At 59.8% G+C, this 13,602-nt stretch overlaps 1 protein-coding gene across 1 annotated transcript; it reads right to left on the bottom strand.

Moving 5' to 3' along the window:
- Positions 1 to 2,011: 2,011 nt before the first annotated feature.
- LAMTOR5 (late endosomal/lysosomal adaptor, MAPK and MTOR activator 5) lies at positions 2,012 to 4,436 on the bottom strand. The gene is made up of 4 exons (XM_054176572.1): positions 4,377 to 4,436; positions 4,184 to 4,245; positions 2,943 to 3,060; positions 2,012 to 2,318 (listed from the first exon to the last, which is right to left on the bottom strand). The coding sequence occupies exons 1-4, from the start codon at positions 4,409 to 4,411 to the stop codon at positions 2,258 to 2,260; spliced, it is 276 nt and encodes a 91-aa protein (XP_054032547.1). The 5' UTR covers positions 4,412 to 4,436; the 3' UTR covers positions 2,012 to 2,257.
- Between the last annotated feature and the right edge of the window lie 9,166 nt (positions 4,437 to 13,602).

Here is a 13,602-nt window from a genome sequence, read left to right as displayed (position 1 = left end):
TTGCCCCTGCCCCTGCCCCTGCCCCTGCCCCTGCCCCTGCCCCTGCCCCTGCCCCTGCCCCTGCCCCTTCTCCTGCCTGACCTCCCACCTCCAGCAGCCCCCCTGAGGCTTCTTGCTCTCTGCAACTCCCTGAAGGGAGGTTGGTGCCAGGTGGGGGTTGGGCTCTTCTCCCACACACCCAGCACCAGAACAAGAGGACACAGTCTCAAGCTGTGCCAGGGGAGGTTTAGGCTGGAGGGGAGGAGAAAGTTCTTCCCAGCCAGAGAGATTGGCCCTGGGGATGTGCTGCCCAGGGAGGTGGTGGAGTCCCCATCCTTGGAGGTGTTCAGGGGGGGCTTGGATGTGGCCCTTGGAGCCAGGGTTTAACTGTCAGGAGGTGTTGGGTGAGAGGCTGGACTTGCTGAGCTCTGAGGTCTTTTCCAACCTGGTTGATTCTCTGATTCTTCCTCTTGAAGGTTGTCCAGGCCTGGCCCAGGCTGCCCTGGGAGGTGGTGGAGTCCCCAGCCCTGGAGGGGTTTCTTGTGCTGGGGGGTCCCAGAGCTGGGCACAGTGCTCCAGGTGAGGTCTCAGCAGAGAGGAGCAGAGGGAGGAGAATCACCTGGGGAGAGGAGGGGTTTGAAAGCTGTGGTGCTGAGGGCCATGGTTTGGGGGTGCCCTGGCAGTGCCTGCCTGAGGGCTGGACTCCATGAGCTGAGATCTCTTCCCAACCAAAAGGATTCTGTGATTCCACATCAGGCTTGAGGCCAGCCCCAGGCCCAGCTCCTTTGCACTCCCTGATGCTGTGGAGTTTCCCTCCCATGCAGGATTGATTCCCCAGCTCACCTCTGAGAGGGGGGAGAGAGGCCTGGGCTCATGAGGAGGCTCTCAACCTCCATCCCCAGCTCAGGTGGGGACCAGGCACGTGGGGGGTTTGAACTTCAATCCAAGGCAGGGTAACCAAATAACTCTGGCACAGGACCTTGACCCAGGGGGAGGCTAAACATTGCCTAGGAGAAACTCCTGGGGAAGGGAATTTGTGCCCTGGAGCAGCCCTCATGGATTCAAGCCTTGATGCACTCCTCCTCCTAGACCTCAGAGCTGCATTTCAGTGTCTGAAGGCTGGGGAGGGGCTGTGGCCAAGGCTTTGTGGGGACAGGGTGAGGGGCAAAGGTTTGAAACTGGAGCAGGGCAGGCTCAGGTTGGACAGCAGGAGGAAGCTCTGCACAGGGAGGCTGGGGAGGCACTGGCACAGGCTGTGCAGAGAGGTGGTTGAAGCCCTAACCCTGGAGGCATTGAAGATCAGCCTTGATGTGCTCCTGGACAGCCTGCTCCTGTTGGAGGTGTCCCAGGTGGCTGCAGGGGATGTGGGCAAGATGACCTTCAAGCTCTAACCCTGGAGGCATTGAAGATCAGCCTTGATGTGCTCCTGGACAGCCTGCTCCTGCTGGAGGTGTCCCTGGTGGCTGCAGGGGATGTGGACAAGATGACCTTCAAGCTCTAACCCTGGAGGCATTTAGGATCAGCCTTGCTGTGCTCCTGGACAGCCTGCTCCTGCTGGAGGTGTCCCAGGTGGCTGCAGGGGATGTGGACAAGATGCCCTTGGAGGGTCCCTTCAAGCCCTAACCCTGGAGGCATTTAAGACAGGCCCTGGACAGCCTGCTCCTGCTGGAGGTGTCCCAGGTGGCTGCAGGGGATGTGGACCCTTGGAGGGTCCCTCCCAACCTTTTGCCACCTGTGAATCACAGAATTGTTTGGGTTGGAAGGGAGGCCTCTGAGATCCTCCAGCCCAGCACCAACCCAACCCCACCATGGCCAGGAAGCCACATCCCCTGTGGCCACCCCTTGCTTGCACACCTCCAGGCCTGGGGACTCCACCACCTCCCTGGGCAGCCTCTGCCAAGCCCTGGGCACTGAAGAAGGCACTGGGGGGAAGATCCTTCCCTTGGCTTTGGGGAGAAAGCAAAGCACCCAGAGGAGCCAAGGGGTTTGCAGGTCATTTATTGATCTCTCCAAGAAGCCAGGGCCACACACACACACACACACCCCCCTTGTAGCATCTGCTCATCACACCAGCTTGGCCAGTGGCTCCCATTTCATCCTCAGCAGCACAAGTGCTGAGGTGTGAGCTGCAGAGCAAGACCCTGCCAGCTGCAGAGGAGCTGTGGAGAAGAGGAGCCCAAGTGTGGGTCTGCAAGCAGAGGCTGGCACTGCAGCAGCAGAGGAGAGCTGGCTGTCCAGTGAGGAGGAGGGAGGGAAGCTGTGGGCAGGCTGCTGAGGGTCAGGATGCCAGCTTGTGCACTGCTACAGTGATGCTGTCGTGCTTCTGGATCATGATGTTCCTAGAACATGGAAAGTGAGGTGGTTGAGAAGCCAGCCAGGAGGAGGAGGAGGAGCTGGAGCTGAGGGGAGTGGAAACTGGACAGGAATAGCATTCTCAGGAGGCTCAGACCCCTGCCTGGCCATTGTGAGCCTGGGCAAGCTGCTGTGGGTGCCCTGCTTTAGCCAGGGGGGGTGGTCTGGATGATGCCCAGAGGTCCCTTCCAGCCCCACTCCATGCTGGGCTTGTGGCTGCAGCCACCCCCAGCTCTGCAGCAGAGCTGTCTGCCTGCTCCCATGAAGAGTGCTGGGGGAGCCTCTGCCTGCCCCACTGATGGCCACAGCTGAGCTTTGTGACCCATGAGGATCCCAAGAGTGGAAGGAGTACAGAGCTGCAGCAACCACCTCCCCCTGCAAGGTTTGCTGCTGCTCTCCCAGCTGCTGCTCCTCGAGCTCCCAGTGACCTCCAGCCTGTGGCAGTGACTGCCTTGTCCCCAGGGCTCCAGGGCTGAAGCTTCCTCCACATCCTCCAGTTCAGCTCAAGGTAGGAAGAGCTGCTCCAGGGCTCTGATGCTGGGGGGGAGCCCCAGGGCTGGGGGAAAGGCAAAGGGGGAGGGAAAGTGGCCAGCCCAGGGCTGGGAACTCACCCAGTGTCTGACTCCAGGCACACCACAGGCGTGTCAGTGGGGTCAGAGGTGAGCTTGGCTGCCTGCTGGGCCAGGACAGAGATGACCCCAGCGTGCTCATCTGAGAGGGTTCCTCTGCCTGTGGGAGGAGGGAGATGTTGGCTGAAGCCCCAGCTGCCATGCCAGCACTTTGCATGAAGCAGCCTCCCACCAGAGCCAAGGGGAGCTGCTCCCACCCAGGCCCACCTGCCCCTGCTGTGGGCTCTCCCCAGCACCTTCCCGGAATGCTGCCCTCAAAGCCCCCAGAAGCCTCAGCTGGAGTGGTTCTGCTTTGCTCCAGGGCATGCCACGGAGCAGCTGGGTCTGGAGGAGCCCCTGGGGACACCCAAAGGGGGTGGGGAGGGAAGGCTACAGCAGGGCAGGGTCTGGTGTGCTCCAAGTGTGGGGACAGCAGGAGCCTGGGACCCTCCAAACGAGGAGGGCAGGGCCAGGCACACCCCAGCCCAGGGCCCCCCAAACGAGGAGGGCAGGGCCAGGCCAGCCCAGCCCAGGGATCCTCCAAACGAGGAGGGCAGGGCCAGGCCAGCCCAGCCCGGGGTCCCCCCAGACGAGGAGGGCAGGGCCAGGCCAGCCCAGGGTCCCCCCAGACGAGGAGGGCAGGGCCAGGCACACCCCAGCCCAGGGATCCTCCAAACGAGGAGGGCAGGGCCAGGCCAGCCCAGCCCAGGGATCCTCCAAACGAGGAGGGCAGGGCCAGGCCAGCCCAGCCGGGGTCTCCGGTGGGGCAGGGCCAGGCACACCCCAGCCCAGGGTCCCCCCAGACGAGGAGGGCAGGGCCAGGCCAGCCCAGCCCAGGGATCCTCCAAACGAGGAGGGCAGGGCCAGGCACACCCCAGCCCAGGGTCCCCCAGATGAGGAGGACAGGGCCAGGCCAGCCCAGCCGGGGTCTCCGGTGGGGCAGGGCCAGGCACACCCCAGCCGGGGTCTCCGGTGGGGCAGGGCCAGGCACACCCCAGCCGGAGCCTCTGGTGGGGCAGGGCCTGCTGCCCCCTATCCTCAGAGGGACTGGGCAGGGAAGGGCACTCCCAACCCAGGGTCTCCAAGAGAGTAAGCCCCAGAGCGCCGCTCCCCTCAGCAGTCCCTGGAGGCCCTGGGCAGGCGCCGGCCCCCCCCAGCCCGTGGCCTCCGGCAGGGCAGGCCGCGCTGCTCGGCGGCTCCGGCTGTCCGGTGGGGCCGGCCCCCGGCGGTGCTCGCTTACTTACAGCCCAGGTTGAGCCCCTGCGAGTCGGTGCAGAGGACGCCCACCACGGCCGGGCTCTTCATGCTGCGGGGGGGGCAGAGAGCGGCGGTCAGCGCCGGGCCAGGCCCGCGCCGGGGCCAGCCCAGCTCCCTCCCCCCGCTCCCACCCCCCGGCCCCGCCCCGGCCTCGTCCCCAGGGTGCCCTGCTGGCCCTACGTGTCTTCCAGGTGCTGCTCCAGGGTGCCCTCCATGGCGCCGGGCCCCGCGCCCCCCCTTCCGCCCGCCGCGGCGGCTGCTGGCGGCGGCCTCACCCGCGCGGCGCGGCCGGACGGCGGCGCCGCAGGGACAAAACACTGCGTTCCGCGCAGGCACTGAGCCAGCGGCGTCGGGCGCGCATGGCCCGGCCCGGGGAGCCTGCCTGGGGTGCGGCGGGACGGGAAAGACAGTCTCACAGTAGCACTAAGGTTGGAAGAGACCTCGAAGATCATCCAGCCCAACCTGGCACCACAGACCTCATGACGAGACCATGGCTCCAAGGGCCACATCTAAGCCCTTCCTGAACACCTCCAGGGATGGGGACTCCACCACCTCCCTGGGCAGCACATCCCAGTGGCTAACAACTCTTTCAGTGAAGGACTTTCTCCTCACCTCCAGCCTAAACTTCCCCTGGTGCAGCTTGAGACTGTGTCCTCTTGTTCTGGTGCTGGTTGCCTAGCAGAAGAGCCCAACCCCCACCTGGCTACAACCACCTTTCAGGTAGTTGTAGAGAGCAATGAGGTCTCCCCTGAGCCTCCTCTTTTCCAGGCTAAGCAATCCCAGCTCCCTCAGCCCTCTCTTCAAGATCATCCAGTCCAACCTATCACAGAATTGAATAGAATAGAATAGCATTACCCAGGTTGGAAAAGACCTCAGAGATCACCAAGTCCAACCTCTCCCCCAGCACCATCTGATCAACTCACCCATGGCACCAAGTGCCTCATCCAAGCCTTTTTTGAACACCTCCAGGGATGGGGACTCCACCACCTCCCTGGGCAGCACATCCCAAGGGCAAACCTCTCTTTCTGGGAAGAATTTCTTTCTCCCCTCCAGCCTGAACCTCCCCTGGCACAGCTTGAGACTGTGTCCTCTTGTCCTGGTGCTGCTTGCCAGGGAGAGGAGCCCAACCTCCAGCTGGCTCCAACCTCCTTCTGTGATTCTCCTGTGGGAAGCTCCCCCCCCAGCACCGAGCTGCCAGCACAGAGGTAGGAGGTAATTGATGGTGGGTGGATGGCAGAGCTCGGTGGCACTAATAAGGTGCCTGCTGAAGCTGTGCCTGGCTGCTCCTGGTGATAGATCTTGCCTTGTCAGGTGGGAAAATTAAAATGTTATTGATGGGAGCAGGAGGATTTGTGAGCTCTGAGCTTTGCTTTGATTCTCCTTTCCCCCTTTTGGTTGAGCTGAGAGCTCTTTGGGCAGCAGCAAGAGGAGAGCACAAGCCCTGGGAGGAGAGGCTGAGGGAGCTGGGGTTGCTTAGCCTGCAGAAGAGGAGGCTCAGGGGAGACCTTCTTGCTCTCTGCAACTCCCTGAAGGGAGGTTGGAGCCAGGTGGGGGTTGGGCTCTTCTGCCAGGCAAGCAGCAGCAGAACAAGAGGACACAGTCTCAAGCTGTGCCAGGGGAGGTTTAGGCTGGAGAGGAGGAGAAAGTTCTTCCCAGCAAGAGAGATTGGTCCTCGGGATGTGCTGCCCAGGGAGGTGGTGGAGTGCCCAGCCCTGGAGGTGTTTAGGAAGAGCCAGGATGAGGCCCTTGGTGCCATGGTTGAGTTGATCAGATGGTGCTGGGTGAGAGGTTGGACTTGGTGATCTCTGAGGTCTTTTCCGACCTGGTTAATTCTATTCTATTCTATTCTATTCTATTCTATTCTATTCTATTCTATTCTATTCTATTCTATTCTATTCTATTCTATTCTATTCTATTCTATTCTATTCTATTCTATTCCATGGTTTTGAAACCCCTCCAGGGAGGGGACTCCACCACTCCAACCTAAACCTCCCCTGCTGCAGCTTGAGGCCATTTCCCCTTGTCCTGTCACTTGTTCCTTGGGAGAAGAGCCCAACCCCCACCTGGCTCCAACCTCCTTTCAGGGAGCTGCAGAGAGCCAGAGCCTCTCCCGGCAACCTCCTTTTCTCCAGGCCTTCCTCTGCCACCCAAAATCCCCAGGATACACCCCCCGGGGTGCTGTGGATGCCAGCTCACAGCTGGCACCGAGCCCCTACCCCACTCCTTGAAGGTAAACCTCCAGCCCGGCTGCTGGGGTCGGAGCCCTGAGCGCTGCGGCCGGCCAGGAGGAGCTGAGACGATGCCTCGGAGGCAGCAGCAGCTGCTCAGTTGCTGCCCAGCAGTTCAGTTGCTGTCCAGCGGCTCAGTTGCTGTCCAGCGGCTCAGCTCCTGCCCCGCAGCTCAGCTCCTGCCCCGCAGCTCAGGTGCTGCCCAGCGGCTCAGCTCCTGCCCCGCGGCTCAGCTCCTGCCCCGCAGCTCAGGTGCTGCCCAGCGGCTCAGCTCCTGCCCCGCGGCTCAGCTCCTGCCCCGCAGCTCAGCTCCTGCCCCGCAGCTCAGGTGCTGCCCTGCAGCACAGTTCCTGCCCCGCAGCTCAATTCCTGCCCAGCAGCTCAGTTGCTGTCCAGCAGCTCAGTTCCTGCCCCGCAGCTCAGTTGCTGACCAGCAGCTCAGCTCCTGCCCCGCAGCTCAGCTCCTGCCCCGCAGCACAGTTCCTGCCCCGCAGCACAGTTCCTGCCCCGCAGCTCAGCTCCTGCCCCGCAGCACAGTTGCTGCCCAGCAGCTCAGCTCCTGCCCCGCAGCTCAGGTGCTGCCCAGCAGCTCAGCTCCTGCCCCGCAGCACAGTTGCTGCCCCGCAGCTCAGCTCCTGCCCCGCAGCACAGTTGCTGCCCCGCAGCTCAGCTCCTGCCCCGCAGCTCAGCTCCTGCCCCGCAGCACAGTTGCTGCCCAGCAGCTCAGGTGCTGCCCAGCAGCTCAGCTCCTGCCCCGCAGTTCAGCTCCTGCCCCGCAGCTCAGGTGCTGCCCAGCAGCTCAGCTCCTGCCCCGCAGCACAGTTGCTGCCCAGCAGCTCAGCTCCTGCCCCGCAGCACAGTTGCTGCCCAGCAGCTCAGCTCCTGCCCCGCAGCTCAGGTGCTGCCCAGCAGCTCAGCTCCTGCCCCGCAGTTCAGCTCCTGCCCCGCAGCTCAGGTGCTGCCCAGCAGCTCAGCTCCTGCCCCGCAGCACAGTTCCTGGCCGCTCAGCCCCGCCGGGCACACAGGGGTTAGCCCCCCGGGCACAGGGGGACCAGTCCGGATCGCGGCTCTGCCGCCGCCGCTCCCTGGGGTCCCAGCAGCCGCAGCCAGGCTCAGCCCCAGCTGCGCTCCCGGCTCGATGCCGAGCGGCCAGCAGCAGGATTCAGCGGCGCCGCAGCTGCTCCTCGCACCGCTGCGCGGCCCGAGGGAGAGGAGAATCGATCGCAGGCTGATCCCTGCGTCAAAGCTCCGAGAGGAGCCGCAGCTTTTCCGCGGGCTTTTGACGCCGCTGGATCGGTGTCGGGCGGCGGCGGCGCCCTGGCTCCTGCCGCTCCTCTCCTCTGTGTCTCCGCAGGTGCCGTTCCCGGGGAAGCGGCAGCACCGCACCTGCCGCTGCTTGCCCAGCTTCACCTGCTCCAGGTCCCCGGACGGCCGCAGCCGCTGCTCCATGGACTTCAAGAGCATCTATTTTTAGGGTGATGCTCCCAGCTCTCCACCCCTGAGCCCCCAGTGCCCCTTTCTTGCCCATCCCTGAGCCCCATTGCCCCTTTCTTGCCCATCCCTCAGCCCCCAGTGCCCCTTTCTTGCCCATCCCTGAGCCCCAGTGCCCCTTTCTTGCCCATCCCTCAGCCCCCAGTGCTCCTTTCTTGCCCATCCCTGAGCCCCATTGCCCCTTTCTTGCCCACCCCTGAGCCCCAGAACCCCTTTCTTGCCCATCCCTGAGCCCCCAGCGCCCCTTTCTTGCCCACCCCTGAGCCCCAGTGCCCCTTTCTTGCCCATCCCTGAGCCCCCAGCACCCCTTTCTTGCACATCCCTGTGACCCAGCACCTCTTTCTTGCCCACCCCTGAGCCCCCAGTGCCCCTTTCTTGCCCTCCCCCATGGCCACCTGGTGCCCACAGAGCACCAGCCGACCTCCCAGGGCAGCCAGCGTGGGTAGAAGCTCTGTGCTCATGGGGAAACTGAGGCAGGCTCAGGCCCAAGCTGCTCCTCCACCTGTGGCTTAGCAAAGCTCTGCCCCAGGCCTGAGCAGGACCCAGCTCCAGCAGCCTCTGCAGAAGGGTGGATGGAAGCAGAATCTCTGTGGGGCAAAGGTGGCCTCCAAAGGCCCTCTGGCAGGGTGGTGTCTGCAGGGGGGGGATGCTCTTGGTTGGTGCTCACCTCCCTCCTTGGCTGCTCAAGGGCAGTCTGGGCACCAAAGGAGGAGCATTGCAGTGCCTCCTGCTGCAGCCTGCTGCTTTCCATCTGTGTCTCTTTTCTTCCCTCACTGGCTGATAAGAAACCATCTCATAGAATCCCAGAGTGGTTTTGGGTGCGAAGGGAGCTTCAAAGTCCCTCCAGGCCAACCCCCTGCAGTCCCCAGGGACATCTCTGAGCTGATTAGAAAGGGCTCTGTGAAGTGGGCTGGTGGAAGTGTGATTTATCCCCCTGAGCTCACCAGCCCTGGGTCACCCAGCCCCAAGAGGGAGACCCAACCCTGGCTTTGGGGCAGTTTGGGCTTTACCTCAGCTCCATCACAGGAACTCCCTCATGCAGAGGGAAGCACAGCTCTGAGGAGCAGCAGACCATGGAACAGCCCCTGCCAGGATGGACAGCACCTGCCAGGAGCACCCAGGGGCTGTAGCTGTGCCCATGGTGGGTGGAGGGTAGGAGAAGGAAGCTGTGTCCTTGTCCCATTCAGGAGCAGCAGGCCAAATGCTGGGCCAGGAGGCAGCTCCTGAATCCTGGAGCAAAGGAGGCTGAGCAGAGACCTCATTGCTCTCTGCAGCTCCCTGAAAGGAGGCTGAGCAGAGACCTCATTGCTCTCTGCAGCTCCCTGAAAGGAGGCTGAGCAGAGACCTCATTGCTCTCTGCAGCTCCCTGAAAGGAGGCTGAGCAGAGACCTCATTGCTCTCTGCAGCTCCCTGAAAGGAGGCTGAGCAGAGACCTCATTGCTCTCTGCAGCTCCCTGAAAGGAGGCTGAGCAGAGACCTCATTGCTCTCTGCAGCTCCCTGAAAGGAGGCTGAGCAGAGACCTCATTGCTCTCTGCAGCTCCCTGAAAGGAGGCTGAGCAGAGACCTCATTGCTCTCTGCAGCTCCCTGAAAGGAGGCTGAGCAGAGACCTCATTGCTCTCTGCAGCTCCCTGAAAGGAGGCTGGAGCCAGGTTGTTTTCTTCTCCCAAGGAACAAGTGACAGGACAAGAGCCTCAAGTTCACCAGAAGAGGTTTAGGTTGGCCATGAGGAACAATTTCTTCCCTCAAAGGGAAAATTGGCCCAGGCTGCCCAGGCAGGGCAGTGGTGGAGTCCCCATCCCTGGAGGGGTTTCAAAGCCCTGGGGATGTGGTGCTGAGGGCCATGGGCTGGTGGTGCCCTGGGGCAGTGCTGGGGTAAGGCTTGGACTGCGTGATCTGAAAGGTCTCTTCCAACCTCAGTCGTTCTAGGAGAGCATGGCCATGGCCAAAGGCTCCCTTCCCACATGCCATACAGACACAAAGCACCGGGAGGCTTCCGAACCTGCGCTGGAGGGAGAGGGCAGCACCTCGGGCCCGAGGCTGTCCCGGCAATGCCTATCCTGGGCTGCCATCTGGTGGCTGCCGTGCCAGGGCTGCTCGGTGCTGCAGGGACGAGCAGGAGAAAAGCTGCACCGAAGGATAGAATCAGAGAATCAATAAGGTAGGAAAGGACCTCAAGGATCAGCAAGTCCAAGCTGTCACCCAACACCTCCTGACAACTAAACTATGGCTCCAAGGGCCACATCCAAGCCCCTCTTGACCTCATCTTGAGCACTGCCTTCAGTTCTGGGCTCCCCAGTTCAAGAGGGACAGGGATCTGCTGGGGAGGGTCCAGCAGAGGGCAATGAGGATGATCAGGGGACTGAGCACTGCCCTGTGAGGAGAGGCTGAGGGACCTGGGGCTGTTTGGCCTGGAGAAGAGAAGACTGAGAGGGGATTTAATCAATGCTTATCAATATCTGAGGGCTGGGGGTCAGGAGGGAGGGGACAGGCTCTGCTCACTTGCTCCCTGGGACAGCACAAGGAGCAATGGATGTAAGCTGCAGCACAGGAGGTTCCACCTCACCATGAGGAGGAACTTCTGCACTGTGAGGCTCCCAGAGCCCTGGAGCAGGCTGCCCAGAGAGGTTGTGGAGTCCTCTCTGGAGACTTTCAAGCCCTATCTGGATGTGTTCCTGTGGGACCTGAGCTGGATGCTCTGGTCCTGCTCTGGCAGGGGGGTTGGACTCAATGATCTCTTTGGGTCCCTGGGATCCTGGGATTGCTGCCAGGGAGACACTCCCAGCGAGCCCAGATTCCTTATTTCCATCAGGCCAGGACTGAAATCCATTGAACTCCATCTCTCCTGGCTCCTTTCTGAATGAGATGGCAAAGCTGAGGCTGCTGGCAAAGGTTGTGTAAGGGTGGTGTGGAACCTGTCAGGGGGATGAGCCACCAGATGTGGGCTAAGCAGCTTGGATGTGTGGAGTCTGCAGGGAGAACCTGTGAGAGAATGTAGGCTGAAACATCAGAGAAAACAAACACAGAGCCAGGGGAAGAGGGAGGCTGGAACAAAATGTTTTTGTCAGAGGGAAACCTGCTGGCAGGAGAGAGAGAGAGGGAGAGCAGCAGAATGGTCTGTGGCTGCTTTGCTCCTACCTGGAATGCTGAAGGGAATTTGCATGGGTTAGGAAACCAAAAGTGACTTTAGAGAAGGGGAAGCAGAGCTGCAGGCAGCTGCCAGCCCTCAGCACCCTGCCACATCTGCAGCTACCTAAGGGGCAATGAATCCCCGAGGTGGTGGTGGCTGATCCCCCCGGGGCACTTGGACAGCAGGTAACCTGAGTTAGTGAATCCCAGAGCTCCAGCATGGTAAGGGTAGGAAGGGAGCTCTGGAGATCCTCTGCTCCAACCCCCCTGCTCCAGCAGGGCTCCCTCAGCAGCTTGCCCAGGGGCACAGTGCCCAGGGGGGGTTGGAAGCTCTCCACCCCAGCAGACTCCACAACCTCTCTGGGCAGCCTGCTCCAGGCTCCAGCAGCCTCACCCCAAACAACTTTCTCCTCCTGCTCAGCTCCAACCTCCTGGCTGCCACTCTGTGCCCCTTGCCCCTTGGCCTGGCCCTGGGCACCACTCAGCAGAGCCTGGCCCCAGCCTCTTGCCCCCCACAGCTCCTTTAGCTCTTGCTGAGCATTGCTCAGCTGCCCTCTGGGGCTGCTCTGCTGCAGGCTCTCAGCCCCAGGGCTCTCAGCTCCTGCCAGAGCTGCTCCAGGCCTCTCAGCAGCTTCCCAGCCTCCCCTGGACTCTCTCCAGCACTTCTCTGTCTCTCTTGTACCCAGAACTGGACCTCTCTTCACATCCTGGTTCAATGCTCCATCACCCTCACAGCAAAGCAGTTTCTCCTTAAGCTGAGCATTTTGCAGGAGCAATCAGAACAGAACAAGAGGACACAGTCTCAAGCTGTGCCAGGGGAGGTTTAGACTAGAGGTGAGGAGAAAGTTCTTCCCAGAGAGAGTTGTTCACCATTGGGATGTGCTGCCCAGGGAGGTGGTGGAGTCCCCATGCCTGGAGGTGTTCAGGGGGGGATTGGATGTGGCACTTGGGGCCATGGTTTAGTAGTCAGGAGGTGTTGGGTGCCACATCCAATCCCCCCCTGAACACCTCCAGGCATGGGGACTCCACCACCTCCCTGGGCAGCACATCCCAATGGCTCACAGCTCTCTCTGGGAAGAACTTTCTCCTCCCCTCCAGCCTAAACCTCCCCTGGCACAGCTTGAGACTGTGTCCTCTTGTTCTGCTGCTGCTTGCCTGGGAGAAGAGCCCAACCCCCACCTGGCTCCAACCACCCTGGGCAGCTGGGTACCACCAAGCAAAGCATCTCACATCACTCTGCCCTTTTTTATCCCCCACCCTTATTCAACAGCTGGGGGAAGTCTCTGTGTGTGAGGAAGTCCACCCTGACTCCATGGCCAGATGCTGGATGTCAAGCAGAGGAGCATCAGAGAAGAGGGAAGACAGCTCAGCAGGCTGCTGGGCCAGGGAGTGAGATAAGAAATGGTCTTTATTTGAGTAGCTGCAGGAACTCAGAGATTGGAAGATGGCTAAGAGAAAAAAAAATAAACAAAAGAAAGAAAATAAAGCAAACAAACAAAAAAAAACCCCAAATCAAACCAAACCCAACCAAAAACCTCCAACCAAACAAAAGCACAAAACCAGCAAGCAAAAAAAAACCCCAACCCCAACCCAAAAGTCCAAACCAAACCCGAACCCTGAACCAAAGCAAATGGAAACCAAACCAAACCAAATGAAACCAAACCAAAACAAAACAAAAAACAAACCCAACCCAAACCAAACCAAACCAAATGAAACAAACCCAAAACAAAACAAAACCCAAACCAAAGCAAAGCCAAAGCAAAGCCAAACCAAACCAAAACCAAACCAAAACCAAACCAAATGCAAAAAAGACCAAAGCAAAACAAAAAACCAAACCAAGACAAAACCAAAACCAAACCAAAGCCAAACCAAACCCAAAGCAAACCAAAACCAAACCCAACAAAACCAAAACCAAACCAAAACCAAGACCAAATCAAAACCAAACCAAACCCAAGACCAAACCAAAGCCAAACCAAAACCAAACCAAAACCAAAACCAAACCAAACCCAAGACCAAACCAAAGCCAAATCAAAACCAAACCCAACAAAACCAAACCCAAACCCAACCAAACCCAAGACCAAATCAAAGCCAAACCAAAACCAAGACCAAACCAAAGCCAAACCAAAACCAAAGGAAACCAAAACCAAACCCAACAAAACCAAGACCAAACCAAAGCAAATGAAAGAAACCCAAACAAACAAAAAACATAACCAAACCATACCCAATCCAAACCAAAACCAAACCAAAACCAAACCAAAACCAAACCAAACCCAACAAAACCAAAACCAAACCAAATGAAAAAAACCCAAACAAAAAACCAAACCAAACCAAAACCAAGACTAAACCAAAGCCAAACCAAACCCAAGCCCCCCAAACCAAAACAAATCCCAAACCAAAACGAAATCAAACCCAAGACCAAACCAAACCCAAAGCAAACCCAACAAAACCAAAACCAAACCAAACCAAATGAAAGAAACCCAACCAAACCAAAACCATAAGCAACCCAAACCCAAGACCAAACCAAACCCAAAGCCAACCCAAACCAAACCCACAACCAAA

Source organism: Dryobates pubescens, chromosome 35 (assembly GCF_014839835.1).
Source record: "Dryobates pubescens isolate bDryPub1 chromosome 35, bDryPub1.pri, whole genome shotgun sequence".
NCBI classification, from domain to species: Eukaryota; Metazoa; Chordata; class Aves; order Piciformes; family Picidae; genus Dryobates; species Dryobates pubescens.
The sequence above is the reverse complement of the archived record's forward strand: the minus strand, read 5'-3'. Positions and strand labels throughout refer to the sequence as shown.